General features: G+C 41.4%; 1 protein-coding gene across 6 annotated transcripts in view; it reads left to right on the forward strand.

The window, feature by feature from the left end:
* SORCS1 (sortilin related VPS10 domain containing receptor 1) overlaps positions 1 to 20,666 on the forward strand; it is a 508,497-nt gene that overhangs the window by 466,637 nt on the left and 21,194 nt on the right. For all 6 annotated transcript variants that reach the window (XM_077877715.1, XM_077877711.1, XM_077877717.1 and 3 more), the window contains exons 23-24: positions 318 to 449; positions 10,180 to 10,279. In XM_077877715.1, the coding sequence (XP_077733841.1) occupies positions 318 to 449; positions 10,180 to 10,279 (232 nt within the window). The remainder of the gene's footprint in view (positions 1 to 317; positions 450 to 10,179; positions 10,280 to 20,666) is intronic.

Below are 20,666 nucleotides of genomic sequence, written 5' to 3' on the forward strand. Positions count from 1 at the left end.
CACGCTACCTGGATGGCCTTGAGCCACTGTTTAACCTTCTTGCATCTGCCATCTGTGCTGCGGCAGAAATAGAGATGCAGCACCCACATCCCCGAGGGAGAAATCAGTATCCTAGCCCCTGGTGGTGCCATTGGCACAGGCTTCCGCTGCCTCGCCCCACGTCATGGCCCAATCCAGGAGGCTCACATCCTGCCTGCCTGCCTACCTGCACACCCCACCCCTGGTGTCTCTGTGCCGCCCTCCTGCCCGCTGAGTACTCCATGCGTTCTCACCAGCTCTTCCTGTGGGACTTACATGAGCTTCTGTTTCTCCCTCAGGCCACAGGGGTCCCAGGCCAGCACATCTTGGTGGCGGTGCTCCCTGGCTTACCCACCGCCGCTGAGCTCTTTGTCTTACCCTATCAGGATCCGACTGGAGAAAACAAAAGGTCAGCTGAAGATCTGGAGCAGGTGAGTCCCCCCCAGGTGACATTCAGCTTCCACAGCCAGCTGAGCCACACCCCCTGCTGGGGCCTCACCACCCGCAAGCAGCAACTCTGAGCCCCTCTGAAGGATCTGGCCTTGAGGGTGAGGGTGCTGGCTATTTGTGGAGTCCTCGACTCTGTTGTCCTCTGTTTCTCATCCACAGTCTGCTGATACTAACTACGGCTTCACCACAAAACACGTGCAAGTGTGGTTATTGTAGGCAGTGGCTAACCTACTCAGAATATATCTCCACACTGTAGAGCATTTACAATGAATTCGATAAATCTATAGGACAAACTGTCCAAGATATTAACAGGGGAAAAAGGCAAGTTGCTGAATAATACACGGAAGTTGAACCCATTTATTCCTTCTCTCACTTCCATCACGAGTGTCATTAGAATCCAATGATGTGCTATGCATATTGTTTTTAAAGGGTATGACTTTTGTACAAATCATGAATCCTCTTTATTATCATCATGCTAAGATGACCTGATTTGTGTTTATAATAAACGAAGTAATATTGGCTCCAGACGACCTCTCCTGGCTGTGTAGGGTCCATCTTTTCTCCATGTCCGCCACCTTCTGGAGTAGTAGACTGTGTGTGTATGTGCGCATGTGTGTGCTCGTGTGTGTGTGTGCACATACACGTTTGTGTCTCCTGCCTCCTTTCATCTCTGTTTCCCCCTCTCCTCCTTCAAAGGAGTCTTTAAGCTGTATAGTGAGGATGATTATTATATACTTCCTCTTTGTCATCTTCCTCTTCCCATTCTCCTTCCCCTTCCTCTTCATCATCCATTCAGTTAAAATCATCAGTCCTGGTCTGGTTACCCTGTTAGAAACTGCAGGATTTTGGTTTCTCAGTGCTTTCTGGCAGAAAGATTAAAAATAAGATTCTTCTCAGACACTGAATAAATACTGGCTTTTTCCCCTCCAGTATGTGGAGTTTTTCAATTTGCTTAGAATGAGCCCATAATCTAGTTCCATGATCGCCAGTCTTCAAGGATGGCTTGAGATCCTCCCATGACAACCTTATTAACAACAACCCCAAATTACAGCATGGCCCACCTCCCAGCACACACCCTCCTTTCAACAAGCTCTCTCACTTGGCAGAAGGTTCACCCCTGTAATTTTCTCCACATGCAAGTAATGAAGAACAAAGCTGCCCTGGAAAGCCCTGTTGAACTCCGTTTCCTAGTGAACTGCAATTGAAGAGCCAGCAGCAGGTAGTTCCTCGGATTTGCATGTGACTCTGCTCAGCTCTGGCACTCAGCTTCCCATTGTTTTTCACAAATTCTTATCTGCACCTGCAACTTTGTGGGAGAATGAGATGGATTACCTCTTATCCCAGCACTGATGAGAAACTGGAGGGGAGGTGGATGAGTATCCAAGACCTTCAGATTTGAGCGTGTACAATGGTTGCTCCTCTAGAAATCATATGGATCTTCCATGAATTCCAGATTATCATCTTTTCAAGGATGGAAGAGAGTCCGGACTTAGAGCCAGCCAATATCTGAGGCATCACATCATCTGTGCATCTCTGTTTCTCACACTTTCCATTTTTTTCTAGAAGTATCATATTTCCTAGGGTTTTTTTTTTTTCCCTTGAGACATGTGGAAAGAAGAAGGGTGTGTCCTGTAAAGCTTCTTTTGCTTGTGTTGGAATGCATCTTGTTTTGATTCTTTTCTCTGGAGTTCTTGTTTCCCTTCATTCTCTCTCTCATCTGACTGCCCCCTCCAAAGACATTCTGAGAGTTGAGTGACAGTCCCTGAGGCAGCCTGATGTCATTGATGAACCACTGAGTCAGAGCTCTGAAGGCAGCTGGCTTGTTTGAAGGCTATGTGACTTAGCATTTGGCACACATTATTGGAGACCAGCCATTTTATTAGAAAGAAGACGGGAGTGGGGTGCCTGGGTGAGTCAGACAGTTAAGCGTCTGCCTTCAGCTCAGGTCATAATCTCAGGGTCCTGGGATCAACTCCCACATCAGGCTTCACACTCAGTGGGGAGTCTGCTTCTCCTCCCTCTGCTCCTCCTCCCAGTAATTCCTCCCCCCAAATAAATAAAACCTTTCAAAAAATGGAACACGGTAGTGGAGAAATATAAACCAAGTTTCTAGTTTCACCTCTGATATCCACTGTATCTATTATTTATAGATAAAGTAATTTAGGATTAGGAAAGTCATATAAGTTCGCCAAAGTGACACAATCTATAGTTCCCATTTACTAGGATGTTTGAGAGAATATTAAAGAAATGATATGCAAAGTACTTGGCTCCTTATATATGTTCAGTAAGTGGTGAATAAATTCTGGAGATATATGTGGCCATCTCATGATAGGAACAGAATATCTGGAAATGCAAAAGGGAAGGTGAAGTTTGTGAAAGGGACTATTTGGTAGAGTTAAGGGCACATACTGGAAGAGAGAGGCTGGCAGGAGATGACTGCATGAAATGGTACAAAATCGAGAAGAGAACAAGGACAGCAAGAAACAGAAGGAGTGTGCCTGAGTGACCACACAGGAGCCAGGGGGACCCTTCTGACCTTTCACGAGGATTTGCAGCATGAAGGAAAGCAAGCTACCAGGCTAGCATTGCACATCTGTTTAAGGAAATCCCAAGTCCATCAGCCTTATATAGGACTCTACCCAAACAAATACAGAACCCAGCACATAAGAAATGAGTGTCCTTGTTGTGGCGAATATTCTCACCCTGATATAAAACGTGCAATAACAAAGTTGACATATAAAAGTGAGCCATGTGTGGAGATGCTATGAAACAGCGGCTGCCATTGGGAACCTGCAGTTTTCAACTGAAGGGGGTTCTTTGACTCTTCTCTCTGACTCGGCACCTTTAAAGTAAAGGAATTCAGGCCCAGACATGGAGAAGTGATTGCCTGAGGTGACACGGCTCTTCCAGAGAATGATACGCTAGCTGTGTTTCTGCAAGGAACTCAAGCCCGTGGCCGCCCCACTCCTCCCTGCTGCAGATGTGGACTGGATGCCACTTTGCTTCCATGGGCCTGAAAATACCAAGGCTGTTGCACCAGGAAGCAAAGGACAAATGCTTTGGCTTTGTTTGTTTGTTTTGTTTTTTTAAAGATTTTATTTATTTATTCATAGAGACACACACACAGAGAGAGAGAGAGAGAGAGAGAGAGAGGCAGAGACACAAGCAGAGGGAGAAGCAGGCTCCATGTAGGGAGCCTGATGTGGGACTCGATCCAGGGTCTCCAGGATCACACCCTGGGCTGCAGGCAGTGCTAAACGTCTGCGCCACCGGGGCTGCCCAGGCAAATGCTTTGTTATGAGTTTTTGTATCTTTTTCTTAAAGTTCTGATGCAATTGATAGGCAATTCAAACCAGTTTAAGCAAAAACAGTGAAGCTGTGAGCGAACCTAATAGGGGAGTCCAGGGATACAGTTCAAGCATGGATTCATTCAGGGAATTCAGAGCCTCTCAAAAATACCACCAAATACTCCCTTCTCTCCCTCTTTCCCCATCTCTTTTCTTTATTACCACATGAAGGATATGCCTGAGGATGAAGCCAGGGTGCAGGAGGGCAAGGATGGCCACATAGGGCCCCGGGCTTTGTCTAATCCACCTCCAGCCCCATCCAAAAAGCAGTGCCTCTCCCCTGAGAGCACCCCAAGAGCTCTGGGTGGACGGTTCTCACTGGCCCAACCTGGGTGAAGTGGGCATCCCTTACCCTCTCCTGTAGTCAGAGGGATGGAGGGCTGGCTCCAACCACTCAGATGTTTTATATGGTGCCTGGGTCAGGGATTCAGGAAGCCTCTTCAGAATTAAGGGAATGGAGAAGACATGGTTCCTCCAGAGAATGGAGAAGGATATGGCTCCTCAAAGAGATATGGGGAGAGAGAGAGGTAACAGACAACAGGCAGACAAAAGCAGCTGCCTCCTTCTGTAATAAATTCCACAGAAATTTTAAATGAATGCAAAGCAGAACCAAACAACAGAAGGAAATGTTCCCCGCAGCCCCCTCGAGGTCCGCACTCCAAATCCCAGATGGAATTTGGGAAGGGCTGACCTTATCCCTCTCTTAATGCTCTGGCTCCTTTCTTGTAAGCTTTCCACGCAGAACCCCCAGCAGAGAAAGAAGAGGGACCCCAGCCAGATGGGCCTGGAAGCCTGCGAGGGTGAGGCCTCTGCAAAGGGCTCTGGGCTCTCCTCCCTTTAGCTTCCCCAGGGGAGAAGCCATGCTGGCTCAGATCAAGCTATCTTGTCTGTGAAATAAATTGAAAATTCCTCACAGTGAGAAGTACTTGACCTTGTTATCAGGATAACGTGGGCAGGGTTAATCAAGTGACCTCTGTCTAGAAGGGTTCCACCAGTCTTTATTTCAGATCTCTGGGGAGTGAGAAAAGACTCACTTGCCCTTAGCTGACCTCATCAGGGTTAGTGCATCCTGCTGCCCCAGCTGCTCAGGTATGGAGCAACCTCCCCCTCCCCCAGGCCTGTACTGCTGTGCTTCTCTCTGAGTCCTCAGAGGTGAGCAGATTTGTATCTGGCTCTCCTGGAGGGAGGAAAGACCATCATGTTCTGTCAAGATTATTTGCGATACTGTGCTGGAGAGATATGGAGCCTGCATGTTATCTTGCAGAATCCTTAAAGGGCATGAAAACATTTAAAAGAAACAAAAAGATTATGAAAACAATTGTCAACCATTAACATTGAATTTCCTCCTTGGCTCTTTCTGTTACCATATGCTTTGACCAATGGACAACCAAAATCCAGAGAAAAGGAAAGGTGCCTATGAAAATGGAACAGTCTAATTGACATTTTAAGGAATTAAAGATTCATTATGAACTATAATTGATAATCTCAGACTATTACCCACATAATCTGTCCTGTTCATATTTTTTTAACATGGGAAATTGAATCATAGAAATACTCTGGAGTTAATGAGGAAGATCATTAAAGCAGGAAACTATCATTGAAAGTAGATTTGGTGGGGATCCCGGGGTGGCTCAGCAGTTTAGCACCTGCCTTCAGCCCAGGGCGTGATCCTGGAGTCACAGGATCGAGTCCCACATCGGGCTCCCTGCATGGAGCCTTCTCCCTCTGCCTGTCTCTCTCTCTCTCTCTCTCTCTCTCTGTGTGTGTCTCATGAATAAATTAATAAAATTCTTAAAAAAAAAAAAGAAAGAGAGTAGATTAGGTTAAGAGTTGGACTGGAAGGAATATGGCAAAGGGAGACAGAAATTTAGAGCAGGTGATGGGGAATACAGGAAATATGTATAGCCAATGTGTTTCTTCAGTATATCACCCAGGCAACTTCTTAGTCACTTTAATCAAGATGATTCTTTTGTGCTAAGAACGAAGGGATCTGGGTAAGCTAGTGTTAACTAGAATTAGTGTTTGTTCCATTGGCCGCCGCCCCCCCATGATTTAATCCAAAAATTAGGCTGTATGATTGATTTGGGAAAGTTCTTTCTTTGTTGAATCCAAAAGGAAGATTCTTCAACTGCTATTTCAAAGGAGCTTAATAATGTAACAGGATCAGGAATGATCCAGTGGGTCAGCTTCAAGGTCGTTACAGGTAAGTATCTCTGAACGTGACACCAGAATGCTGTTTATGTTCAGCAGGGTTTGCATCCTCCTGCCCACCTCAGAGATAAATGTTAGTATTTTGGCCCAGTATAGCTCTATCATTGATAAACCTGCCAAAGACCATTTTGCACCTAGAGTTTCACCTTGTACCACTTATTTGGCTTATATGTTCCATAAATTTACCAACTGCTCTGTTCTTAAACTTCTCTTTTTTCACGTTTCAATGTTTGACACTTCATTCGTATAATCTGAGAGTGTGTTTTCTCCTATTGGTTTCATTAAACATTGTTAAGGTGTCAAATGTGTTCTTTGTGTGGCAACCATCACTGCTGTTGGCTATTTCCAGCTCATTTCCTTCTGGATACATGGTAGGGTGGCACCAGGCACCTCTTCTGTAGCAGAACCATGTGACCAATTGTGTCTTTAACACTGTTACCCCAGCCTAACCTAGCCTGTTCTGATTGCCATACCTAAATTTTATACATTGTGAAGAGGATACAGAAGGGAATTGGTGTCTTTCCTGTAGCAGATCCCTCCTGCTACGCCCTGCAGATAGTGGCTTTCCAAGTGTTTTTATTGCATCCCACTGCATTTTTAACCGGTACTTTAATTTCAGTAGGAACTGGTTGTACTGGAGTCCCAGGCAGAGTCTACCAGTAGGCGGATACCAAGAATAATATGTTTCTTTGGTCATGATTATTTAGCTGAAGGAGAGTAGAAAATGGACTCTGTTGGTGAGCAGCAGAAGAGGGATCACAGCACAAAGGATATGTAAAATTTGCTAAGACAACACACTTTCCCTGGATGGAGAGAGAAAAATAAATATATTGAACTGGCTTTAGCAGTTCAATGTCCCAGCAGTCACACATTATCCCACTTAGTTTCTATCACGCAAGGTTTTGTTCTTCCTACTTAGGCCGCTGCCACCTGTCTGACAGATTCCAGTTTATTCCACTCCTTTCATAGCCAAAGTCTCTCCCAGATGTTGCAAATTATATTGACTGGTGAACAGAATGTGGCAGTCCAGAGGATAGGGTTGGCAATTGCCTGGTCACGGAGCTCATACTGGTCAGCTGACATGGGACTGGTGTTACAAGTTGTGCATCTCACAGATGAATAAGAGATGGCAGCATAATTAATGAAATGCTGCAGGTTTTTTTCTGTTTTGTTTTTTTCCTTTTTTAATATCCTAAGCCTGGTCAGCCAGTCCTCTTCCCCATATCTTTTGCTCTCTCTTTTTTGCCAGCTGGTTCAAGGAAAATATTTCTAATGAAAATGCCCCAGGATTAGGAGTCAAACATAACTGAAGTCTGGTGTCAGCTCTTCAAATATTAACTGAGTAAACTTAGGTATGTCCTGTAAGCTCCATGGGCCTTTACGTAGAGATACCAGCCCTAATACCTAAGACCTGCTATGTTAGAAAGACAGAAATGTGCAACTTTGCAAATATAACGTGTTCAATATATATGTGTGATATATATGGCATATGTAAGATTTATGTATATTATATATAAAATATATAACAGCACATGATCTAATGGAAAAATACACAATAAACAATTCTGCAAGTGGCTTGAAAAACATTTAAAATTATGAAAATCTGTCAACAGTTTCCTACTTGTTTATTTGAGTAGAGAATTACATGGTTCTAATTGAGATTATTGTATGCAACGTACATTTCATTTAGTTTTGTTTTTGTGCACAATTTCTTTCCCACAGATACGGGTTCTTTACTGCATGTCCTTTGATGCAAGTTAAATACATGAAACATACCAGATTATTTTGGCATAGCCTGCTTAATTTTGTAAATGATACAGATAAATCCATTGAACCAATGCTATAAACCAAAACAAATCCAAGAAGTTAATTATTTTTCACAAGGAACTCTCATGGAGATTATAAATTAGAAATATGCTGTTCTGACGAACCCTACTTTCTGGTTTAGTTATTTGTACCTCTCACTAGAGGAAAAAACATCCTCAGGAATAAGAAATAAATATCACTTCAACTAGTTGAGAGATCTTTCTCTTGCGAATACATATTTCCCTTTTGGCCACATGATGGACTCAGCAAAACAGAGCAATTCTTTAATTACTTCTGACAAGTCTTTCCCATTTGAATAAAAATATTTTTCTGCAAATATAAATGTACATATGCATACACACATATATATTTGTATGTAAACGTGTATATTTCACACACACACACACATATATACACACACATTTCTGGCTGTGTGTCTGTGTGTGTCTGTTTCGTTAGCCAAAACCTTTCTGATTAATTTCTACCAAACATCCTGTCGGATTCCTGTAAAGACCTTACCAATTGAATTATAAGATAGAATAAGAACCTATATATTGCAATACTTTAGAGATCACAAAGGAAAAACTTTCTACATAGTCTGTGCTAGAAATCTGTCCCTATAAAGCTGGAGCATTCCAGAAGATTCCCAGGGCCCAGGAAAAAAGAGTAATATAGAGCCAAACATATAGGATAAAGTTGTTTTCAACATAATTGTGTCACAACCTTGTTTTTCTGCATGGCTTGCCAAATGAAAGCATTTGAGATGCTGAGCTTGCACTGGATCCCAGGTGCTCAACCACGGGTCACCGCCAGTCATCCCAAGTTCCTGTTGTTAAGCAAAGAAGTTCATCTGTAGGGCAGTTCAGTTCCATTACCCATCGGAGGGTCTGCCAGCGACTCTCTGCATCCAAACCAAGCCCGTCAGGCCCTGCTTAATTGATAAAAGGATCAATCAAAGGTGTTGTTTTGGCAACTCACTGCGCTAAATGAATCTCAACAAATTTTTATAAAAGGGGAAAAAATGGTGCTCAGAAAGCATCTAATTAGACCTCAATAGCATGTTAAATAAAATATTAAAAATAAAGAGTCTAGAAAAATAATAGGAGTGTAGTTTTCCCTAATAGTTTTTCAGAAATTGTTCAGAAGGATAAGAAAATTGAGCTGGATTTTCTACTTTAGACAAGTGAACAGAACAGAGTTTTACCTTTTCTATAAAACCTGTCCTTATGCTGTTATTACCCAAACATGGTTCTTTGCCCTTTGTTGGGGTTAAATATTTCATGGCCTGGAATGCCAGAGGTCTGCCCAGTACACATGTGTCAGCGGAGAGCAGCTCAGCTAATGTCCCTAAGCAGGAAACCAGGATCAGCCCATGCATTACTTAGACTGTGCTTACAGTTTTTTCCAACTGTATAATTTATTATTTTAGTGGAACTATATTTACCGTTCAATAAATATTCATAAAGTATCTATTCTGTGAAAGCCAGAAGTACAGTTAGGGGATGGGGAAGCAAGCATAGAGAGGAATAAGATGGAGTCTGCTCTCAAAAAGTAAAATAAATGCATACAAATCTTACCAGAATGTATAAATTGTACATAATTACTTCTTTTAAGTGTCCATGTATAACAAATGCTCTTTCAAAAAACTGGGTGAAGGCAGCCCTGGTGGCCTAGCGGTTTAGTGCCTCCTTCAGCCCAGGGTGTGATCCTGGAGACCCGGGATCGAGTCCCACGTCGGGCTCCCCGCATGGAGCCTGCTTCTCTCTGTCTCTCTGAATCTCTAATAAATGAAAAATATTAAAAAAAGAAAAAAACAACAACTGGGTGACTTCTGTAGGAAAACACAGGATGACTTTTTAAGAGCAGAAATGTTTGTTTACTAAGAGTTTGTCCCATTTTGTAGCAATGAGGATGTAAACTCAGATGATGGTTTAAAAATCATTATGCATGCATATTCTGGAATAAAACTCAAAATCAGGGATGCCTGGGTGGCTCAGTGGTTGAGCATCTGCCTTCAGTTCAGTGTGATCCTGGGACAGAATCCCACATTGGGTTCCCCATGGGAAATCTGCTTCTCCCTCTGCCCATGTCTCTGCCTCTCTGTGTTTCTTATGAATGAATGAAGGAATGAATGAATGAATGAAGGAATAAATAAATAAATAAATAAATAAATATCTTTTTAAAAATAAAAATAAATAAAAACTCAAAATCATACAAGACTCATTTATATAATTCACAGGTATAATATTAGAATGCCTTGGTAACTACAGTCAATATTTCTCAGCATTTTTGTTTATACTTGATATGGCGATTTTGGTGGCACTCATTGTAACACTTCTTCTTTCAGATATCAGAACTGCTGATCCACAAGCTCAACCAAAACTCAGTGCACTTTGAGCTGAAGCCTGGGGTCCAAATCCTTGTCCACGCAGCCCACTTAACAGCAGGTCAGTTTCCAGGTCCCTGGCTTCTGGCTGGTGGCTCTAGCACAGAGGGATCCCAGTCTCCCTTTTCAGCATAGATGAAATGATGGCACCGCTCATGACAAATAAGAGCACCAGTCTTTGGAGGTTCCCTTGCTTGGCATTTTTGCCCTAATAGGGACTCGTAAGACAGCAGAATAAGGTGAATTTCTTACCTAGTCGCTGGCAAAAACTGTCAGGGAATCAACTAGATACTTAATCCTGAAATGATGGCATGCTGCATCTCAACAGAAGTCTCAAAAATAAAGTTAACCTTACAAATAACTTTTTTCCGATCTTGCTGCACAACCTTATTTTCAGTTGTTTACATTATGAAGAATTTTCTTTCTTTAAGTTTTGGGATAATGGGTAGGATTAAGTAGGACTCACAAGTTGCACAGGGCCCTAACCAAGATTAATCCTGAATGAGCCATGCATGATCTTAGTAGCATTAAGCTTCTGTCTCTTCACCTGGAAAAGGTTGGGGCGGGGGAGATCCTCCTGCTAAGGCTCTATAGAAATCTCAGTGATAATTCAGGTAATTGCGAGTGTATAGAAATAGATGTTATTGTATTATGTTAATAATAAATTAACAATATTTATTGAGTACTTATTTTTCAGAGTACAGTGCTGGTGCTGCATGGAATACAAAGGCCAATAGGAAATAGTCTTTATCCTCAAAAAACATATAATTTGATTGTGGTGCGGTATAGTTTGATGGTAATGGTCATGGTGGTGTGATGTGGTGCAGAAAGTGGGCAATGGCAGGGTATCTTGATGAGCAAAATGAATAAATGCTTATATAGAGAGGCAATATACTTAAGCACTTAGATTCTACAATTTTGCAGCCAGATCATTGGTCTTATCTCCCTCACTTACTTGCCATGTAGATCTTAAGAAGAGACCTAATTTCTTGTAGGCTTAGAAATGGCATGAGCACTATGTCCATGAGACTGCATGAGGATGAAGTTAATTCAGGTAATGCACTCAGAGTAGTGCTTGGCACATAGTAAGCTATTATTTTCCTTCTTTTTTTATTATTAACAATCAAAGTTGTATAGGAAATTTAAAGCAGAAAGAAAGTGTGAGTAGTCAGAATGATACAGCAATGCTTCACGGAGAAGGTGGCCTTTGGGAAAGGATGGAAAGGATTGACCTCAGGAGTCCATTTCAGGCACCAAAACCCCAAGGAAGGAGTATGAAAGTCTCCAGGGCTTTGGGGATGCTGGATAAGTGGAAATAGCAGCAGTTCCCACCTCCATTCTTTGGATTTCTAGAGATTTCTGGAGATTCTCCATTCTTTGTATTTCTGGAGTGCCTAGGCCTAGAAGAAAGCCAAGCAGGTTAGCTGCTGACCTCTTTTCTGTTTGGATCATATCTTTTTTGTTTGTTTATTATGGTTTCATGAAATACTTTGTTTAGAAAAAAATTCCACTGCCTTAAAAATATAAAACAAATATTTAAAAGTCACTGTTGTGAGCATGGAATATGGAAGGGGAGTGTGGACTATGCCAGGCTGCAGTTTGTACTTACTTTGGTGTGCTCTGGGAAGCTGTCAAGATGTTTGAATGAGGTGTGACCAATTCAGAGTATCCCTTGAGAAGGATGACTCTTAAGAGCTAGAAAGATTGAGGAGGGCCGATTTTGTATTCTCCAGCCTGCCATCCTAATTCATCCAGTGAACAGGCATTTACTGAGCACCTGCTAACTCAACCAAGCAATGTCTTCAGCGTAGGATAGTCTGTGCCTTCATGAAGCTTCCATCACTGGGGAAAGGAAGCCATGCAGGGAACAAATTAACAAATGCTACTTTCTGAATTGTATTGCTGATGAAAATGCCATGAAGAAAATGAGAAAGTGTTACACCAGTCAGAATGGCTAAAATTAACAAGACAGGAAACAACAAATGTTGGAGAAGATGTGGAGAAAGGGGAACCCTCTTACACTGTTGGTGGGAATGCAAGCTGGTACAGCCACTCTGGAAAAACAGTGTGGAGGTTCCTCAAGAAGTTAAAAATAAAGCTACTCTATGATCCAGCAATTGTACTACTGGGCATTTACCCCAAAGACACTTATATAGTAAAACGATGAGACACCTGCACTCCAGTGTTCATAGCAGCATTGCCCACAACAGTTAAACTGTGGAAGGAGCCACAATGTCCTTCAACAGATGAATGGATAAAGAAGATGTGGCTTATATATACAGTGGAATATTACTCAGCCATCAGAAAGGACGAATACCTACCATTTACATCTACATAGATGGAACTGAAGGGTATTATGCTGAGTGAAATAAGTCAGTCAGAGTAAGACAATTATCATATGGTTTCACTCACATGTGGATTATAAGAAATAGTGAAAGGGACCATAAGGGAAGGGGATCAAACTGAGTGGGGAAAAATTAGAGAGGAAGACAAACCATAAGAGACTCTTAACTCTGGAAAACAAACTAAGGTTGCTGAAGGGGAGGTGGATGGGAGGATGGGGAAATGGGTGACAGGCATTAAGGAGGGCACATGATAAGATAAGCACTGGGTATTATATGTTGGCAAATTGGATTTAAATTTTAAAAATTTAAAAAAGAAAATGAGAAGGTGTGAGAAATAGAAAACAATTTAGCAAAACATAGGACAGCACCCTTTAACCCTAAGACATGAAAGAAAGCTGCCAGTTTTTCTCAAGGCATTTGAAAATATAGATTAGCTGTTTCTACCAAAAGGTTGACCTGTGGTCTTTGGTGAATGATGGTCTTTGGTGAATGATGGTGACACATGGCAATGACATATAGCTGGCTATCCCAGGAAGCAGAGTTCAAAAACATCAGTGGTAGTCATCCTGATAGTCAAGCCACTGACACATTTTTCAAATGAATGCAAAGTAACAACTTGAGGTTTTTTAAAATATTAAATAGACTTACTGATTAATCTAATTAGACAGCCCAGCCTGTTTAGGTGGCAGACTGAATCTATCATCCTCTCCTATAATAGCTAGAGCTACTTGCTCCCTTTCAGTTTAGAGGTAAAAAACAACTGAGCCTGATATTCCATAATGAATTCTGGATTTGAAGGGATGTGGCCAACTAGACCATCCCTTGTAGTACAAAATTTGGTTTACAGCTAGTCAGTTTCTAAATGAATGCTATCTTCAGACAACATATTTTGCTGTGGAGTAACTTGATTTTATTAGAAAGAAGTCCCCTACTGTTTACCAGGGGCCTCTGGTGGAAAGGGGACCATCTTAGGTTAAATTAGGCAGAGAACTAAGCTCACTCCTATAGCTCTGAAGGCCACCTGCATTTCACACATTTGTTTCCTGCCATACTTCTCTTCCATCAGTTATTTTATGTGCTTGATTTTTATTTAACTGGCTTTCACATCACACACTATAGATGGTTCTGAATATCTTGCTGAATTTGAAACCTTATTTCAGATGTTACTTAAGGAAGCTTCCCTATAATGGCCATTGGTAGAGCAGAGATCAGGCTGAAAAATAGGGATCAAAAAAGTGGTAATTAGCTGAAGCTGATTTAGCCAGGGCCTGGCCAGGGAAACCAACACAGCAAAGGCATGCAAAGGCATCCGTGTGGAATTCATAGTTTCATGTGGGAAAGAATGTCCATTCCCGATAACCATGAAGGCTTAATTCCACCAATGTAAGTTCCAGATAGCAAAGTTGGGAAGATCTGGAAAACTTCTCCAATTAATGTTCATAGTTCATTCCATCACTGGGAACTTGGGAAGCAGTACTCTGATCTCTGGGAAGAAGAGGGTGGCCAAAGGAAGCTATGTTACTGGGAGCTCATGTAAACACCCTAAGATTTGAAGACACCTGGTAACAGAGATCAGTATGATGCAGGATTACCAAGAGACTAAAATAAAAATGCAGTTGAGGCCAAACCCCAGTGTTAGACTAGGCAATTGAGAGAAAGTGAGAAAAGTCCTTGACTTCCAACCATTATGGGTTGTTCAGGGTTCTTCTCTATTGGAATAGTAGGACCTTTTGGCAGGATAATTCCAAACCTCAATAACTGGCCTTATTGATCTTCCTATGATGACTGGCTCAGTGCCTGCAGTAGATGTAGCCTTGTATGTGAATAATCAGCTCCAGTTCGAAGAATATGGGGAGAAGACATCAAAGGCGGACAGGATAATGGAATTGGAAACTGGCTGCGTTGAGTGTTGCCAGGTTCCTCAAAAGAATGATAGAATTGGCCCCACACAAAGGTGCAGCATCACTCTCGGGCTGACTTTCACCACAAAAGACAAGGTTTATGTGAAGATGGGCCCTCCTCAATGCCCCTGGTGAGGAAGTGAAACAAGTGAGGGATCAGTCTCCCACTGGAGAGTGCCCCTACGTTAGCCCTGGCCCATCTGGATTGTTGTAAACTATTTGAACAGAGTAGTAGATTATGTCTATTAAGACTGTGGAGGGTATTCTCCTTTTATACCTAGAAAAAGGGGGACACTGAGGTGGGAGACCAGTGGATAGAGACACTTGCCTCAATTTCTATAAGTGAAAATCAGCACACTCTTATTTGGGTGGCTAGGAAGAGGAGGAGGAAGATACCAGGGGAAAAGAGGACACAGTGAGGAAGAATATATGATGCCAAACTTCTACCTCACTCCCTTTCCCTTCTTTTCATCCCTCCTGCAGGCAGGAGGACATAAAAATTGAAAAAAAAAAAAAAGAGAGAGAGAGCAAAGGAGAGAGAGAGAGAGAGAGGACCACTGTTTGCAACATTTCATGTCTCATAAGCAGGATTGCTAATACCTTCCCAGGGACTATTACAGCACGCTGCTGCATTCCATTAATTGCCCAGCAGATGTTCAGCAGCCTTCTTTTAAAAATGTTTGAGCCAGAGTGTGTTGCTAGTGAGAGAGGCAGTGCGTAATTTGGTTTGTCTCCAAGGAAAAAGAACTGTCTCCTTTCAGGAATTTACTGGCCTTATTTTATTATTTTTTTAAATTCAGTTCCCTGTTTGCTTTTATGGGAACACCAGGTAAGCACTTCTAGGTCTGGATGGCATTAGAGACTGGCTTTAGGCTGTTTCCTCCCATGGTCTACCTGGGAATTCATTAGCTTTGGTGTCTACACTGAGGTAAACATAGAATGCTGTCCTTGTTTGGTTCTTATCAATTCTTGTGCTTCTCCCTTTCTCTTCAATTCCTCTTGAGAGCCCAGCCACTCATGATAACTGTGTTTCTGAAATTTTCTTTGAGGGAAAAAGGGATTTGAAATTGCATGTGAAGAGGGTGAGAATGAGAAGCTGTTCAGGAGAAGTTGAGGGAGGGCTATGAGCGGAATAGCTCTCTTTGGCTTTTGGGACCTAAAAGCAGCTGTGTTGAGTGGACACAGGCCATGATGTTACACAGCCCAGGAGTAGAAATCAATCAAGCTGGGTCCGGGACTAGAAACACTGGTATTTTGACTGAAGGATACCTTTGCTCATGCTGTTCCCAAGTGGAATATTTCTCCCCCATTAGCCACCTCTTTCCATCTCCTAAGTCTCTTTGTATTTTAAGGCTCAACTCACCAACATTTGCCTGGTGTCTTTCTAGAGACTCTTACCTGGATATCATCTATCCCTTCTCTTAACTCACATGGATTTTTAAAACTTATTTTGTCTGATGATGATGATGGTAACTATTGTACCTCGCAGAGAACGTGCACATATTAAGTGCTCAGTAACTACTACTTTTATAAGTATTTAGGTATGTAATCAGTTTATAACCACTAGAGAGAGAGATTAAAAATCCCCTTTCCTCAGTTCATCTTTAGTTTATTCAGTTGTAAATTGTGCCGTTTATTCAATTGTGAACCTGTTCCATGACATGCTCTTTCTTACCAAATAGCCCGTGAGGGGAGCCTTGCCTTCATTTACCCGACAAGCATCTGAGGAAAATGCATCTTGGTGTTTTTCTTATGTCAGGTATCCCTTCAGGAGGTATTATAATCATTTACATACACATTGTGAGAAATTACTAGGTTGAAGAAAAATTAGAGTTCTGTGTCTTGGAACAAGAGAACCTAGAGATGGAGAGAGAAGGACCTGCAGGAGGGCTATTCCTGAAGGAGACTGCAGCAAGTCTACCTATCAGCCTTGGTCTGGCAGGAGTGTTTCCCCTGTCAGAGAGCAGCCTCACCTCATGGCAGAGCTCAGGATCAACAGCTTTGATTGCACTCTCCTGACCCCATCAAACTAGACCCTTCTTCACATCTTCTGTGACATCTCCCCAGAGCTCTCCCTCATCCGTGATTTTACCCTGGCCTTCAACTATTTGTTTATTTAGATTACTTTTATGAATCTCGACTCTCCTACATTTTAAGAGCTATAATGTCATACCAGGGAGAGTTTTTCCAGTAAGACTCACTAGAAGGCTTCAAATCTGATGCAGAGCATTTCATCTCTGCAGGTCCTTATGGAAGAACAAGCCTGAGCTATTAAGAAAATACCCTTGAAATGCCAATAGTTTTCTCATTGCCCCTAGTAACTTGGAATTTACTGAAGGACGAGGTCCATTTCAGATTTATTGTCTTACGCCTCACATGACTCTGTGCCTCACTTTGCAGTGATTCCTTTAAAAAAAAAACCTGGTTCGTCTGAGGATGTGAGATGAGCTAGGACCCTCACTCAATCCACACTGGCTTGACCTGAGGCACAAAAATGATTTGCATGAAGCTTTACTAATTCTAAATAAAGAAGATGAAGAATATCCCATGCAGAAGGTTCAATAAAGATGAGCCTCAATGTTGATATGAGTTACAAAAAAAAGAGAGAGAGAGAGAGAAAGAGAAAATAAGCATACCAGGTTGAGGGACTGTGTTGAGCAGAGGCAGAGCAAGGTCACATGTGGTTTCTGTACAAAGTGATGCATAGTTTGACATGGTTTGGAATATCTAGATATATATCCTTAGATATCCTAATTGGTATACTATTGAAGGGAAAATTATGAGCAGAGGAAAGAGAGAGGGATAAATTCAGGGAAATCAAATCTGCCATTATTTGATACTTCATTTATATTATAAACTTTGTGGTTCATCATCCACACAGACCAGTGAGACAACTCTCATTAATGCTTCTTTGAAATTACAAAGTATGATGAATATGGAAAAAGAAAGAAGGGGCAGATGGAAGGATTTTTTAAATAAAAAGTTTGGGCATCAGTCAATAATCATTTCTCTTTTTATCAGAGTATGTACGCATTTTACAAGACTTTTTAACCTAAGAGGCAAGAGATGATAATTTATCTGATAGAAATAGAGACCTAGAAGTAGGAGCCTCTTTTTGCATTGCCAAAGATTCATGTTGGGTTTGATGTCATAAAGCATAAGAGTGGAAAACCCCACTTCAAGGCTGGGGAATAAGAGGATGAAACTCAGGTGAGCCCAGGAGCAGACTGCACATTCAACTCAGAGCTTTGATTTACCACCTTTTAGCAAGTTCCTGAGTAGGAGGGGTAGGCTGGCAGTGGATAGATTAAAGCCCTAATTGCTGGTACAAATCTTTCAAGCTACTTCACACCCTGTTTATCTGTGTTGCTGTGAGGACCTGTGGTCATGAATAAATTCAATGATGATATTTGAGAGTAGGAATGGGGGAAAGTAACTTAAAAATGTGTTGATTCTTTCAAGGTAGAAGAAGAGAGATTCCGTACAAGAATGGAACTTGCTCATCCAGCAAGCAAGGGGTAACACTGGCATCTTATTTGAGAACACAAAACCTAACTAGATTGATTCACACTAAATTACAAACAACAGCATTGTGGGGATGATTTGCATTTCACAGGAGTGATTTATTGGACAGATAAACTAAAACTTAAGTGTAGGGGCTGCTCCACAGAGGACCTAGAAGACCTAGAAGGGCTGGAACTGATCATTCCCTCAAAAGAGATATGGTTGGAAAGACTCCATATAAACCAGCATAGACGATTCCAGTGATAAAACAACTGTTCTTGTTGTTTTATTTCCCTCCCCTGCCCCCCACTCTATTGTGGTTATTTCGGCAGATTTGCAAAAACAGAGATTTTTCAGGTTTCCCTGCACACACCCTGAATCTGAATTCCACTGAATAATACCTGGAAATCTGTGTTTTTAACAAGTGCCTCTGATGATGCATAAACGGCTAGGCCTATCCCCAGGTTTACCAACCACTCCATTGGAACATTCCAGAGACACACCTCCATCTGCATAACAAGGGGAGGTGCAAGTCTCTCACCAGCAATAAATCTGATTTACAGCTCAGGGCATTGACTAAAAGAGAGGCATGCATTGAAAAAGAAGGGTCTGTGATATTAGGTGTAGGAGGAAATTAGTAATAAACATTAAAATCTAATTTTTCTGCATATCTGGAGCCAACCTAATTGGCAGAATGGGTAGATGACAGTGGGAGGAAGGGGAAAAAAATGGAACATGTCTCTGAATCTGAGATCTACTATATCCATAACTTAGATGAATGGCAAAGGGCAGCCAAGAGCTGTGACTGTGAGGCAGTTGAAAAATGATTAAAGAGTGAACTAGAATCTTAGTGGCAGATGTAATTGAATAGCCATGAGTTTTATGAAAGTTGAACAAATTATATTATCTAGATGCTATTAATGTGCTAGTGTGAGCAGAAAATGATACATCTGCATCTCCCTGTAATTTTGCATGTGTTAGAGAATCTGGGTGCCCTTCCACCCTCAGCTTTCCAGTGGGGTCTCTGCTCTTCTAGAGTTTTGGATACATATCATAAAAAATGAGAAAGGTTAATATTTCTCAAAGGAAGAGCCTCAAATTCCAGGTTGAATTAAAAAAAATTTTTAATACATACACAGTAACTGCTCCTACCCCCTCCTGTCTGTCTGGCAGTCACCTGATATAAGCTTTTAGGTTTAGGAAAGCTGTCCTTTGTCAAGGGTATGTGTGGGTTTTTAATAAAACTGTTATCTTGTGTGATCTTGGCCCTCCGTGGTTGCTGCTGACTGGTTCAATTTCTTTTCTTTTCTATTTTTTTTTTTTGGTGTAATAAAAAGATATTATCACAGAGATATTAGAGAATTAATATTTCCGGGCTTCAGTTGCTTCCCTTGGATATGTTATGAGTAAACATGGGAGGGGATAAGGAACCAGAATTTCAACCTAGATCAGGAAACAGCATGATTTCTGCCTGACAGTTTCACATTGTGAAGGATCCTTTCCACTTGAAGGCAGAATTAGCATTAGTTGAGAAGCTTAGAAAAATACAATATAATGTAAGCCACATCATTATGGATGCAGATGCCACTTTGTGGAGTTGTGAGGCTCTGAACTGTAAAGTGAAATAAATTGTTGCAATAACATTTTCCATTTAGGGGTGAAATTAGTGCTAGTGAAATTCTTCCACGGCCAATAAATTCATCCGTCCCTTTAGTCTCTGGCTTCCTTGTTATCTACACAGTTATTTACAAGTCTTTGTGAGTAAAGTCATTCTAGTAGTATTTTTCCTTTCTTCTACTTTTTTGTCCCCCAGATAAATATATATATTTTTTTCCTCCACAAATATTTAGACTTTTTCACAACATGTGGACCCAGTGGCTTTTGACAACTGCTAAGCCATTATGGTGTTATGGCAAGAAAGAATAGGTACCAAAATACCTAAACATCCCCCTTTCCCCAGTGCAGTTACATGAATGTGATGCTTTCATAAATATACTAGGGGCCAGCACTGAGGTTGCTTTTTAGTTTCTAATAGATTCTTTTTCGTTGTTTTTTTTTTTTTTTTCTAAGATTTTTCTGGACCCATAAAAAAGCCTGAAATATCTACTTGGTAACTGTCTTGAGTTGGCCCAGCCTGAGGATGTTTCTAGAAATTCTTGGGTGGGAAATGGTCAAGAGGGAATGATCAGATGAACAATTCAGAGACAGGGTACAAAAATGTATCACATTGGAAATAAGTAGAAGTAATAAGTAATTTGGATGCAGGAGATACAGTTCCCCAAGGGAAAGGCAAGGCATATTGTCCGGAGAAATTGGCAGGAAACAGAAGGCAGGAGAACACATATAAAAGACAAAGAAGACACCAAAACCTATGAGGCCTACCTTTTAGACACTGAGTTTCTTATATCTAGAATGACCAGAACTGTCCTGGATTATATCTGTAATGTGTGCATAAATTTCAGTAGCCTTCCTTTTCATTAGTTAACGTGTTGTGGTTTAGAAGAGAATAGTTAGGATTATCTTACTTATATCCTGCCACCCTGCCAATGAGGGCAGAGATCCATAGCAAGAATTGAGTAATGTAGAGCCCAAACATAAGAATTGGTTAATTGAATGTTTACCCAGTTGAAAGGGAAGAGTTTTGAACAGAGACAGTATTAGTAAGCTATTGCTGTGTAACAAAGACCATCCAGAAATT

Source organism: Canis aureus, chromosome 29 (assembly GCF_053574225.1).
Source record: "Canis aureus isolate CA01 chromosome 29, VMU_Caureus_v.1.0, whole genome shotgun sequence".
Classification (NCBI taxonomy): Eukaryota; Metazoa; Chordata; class Mammalia; order Carnivora; family Canidae; genus Canis; species Canis aureus.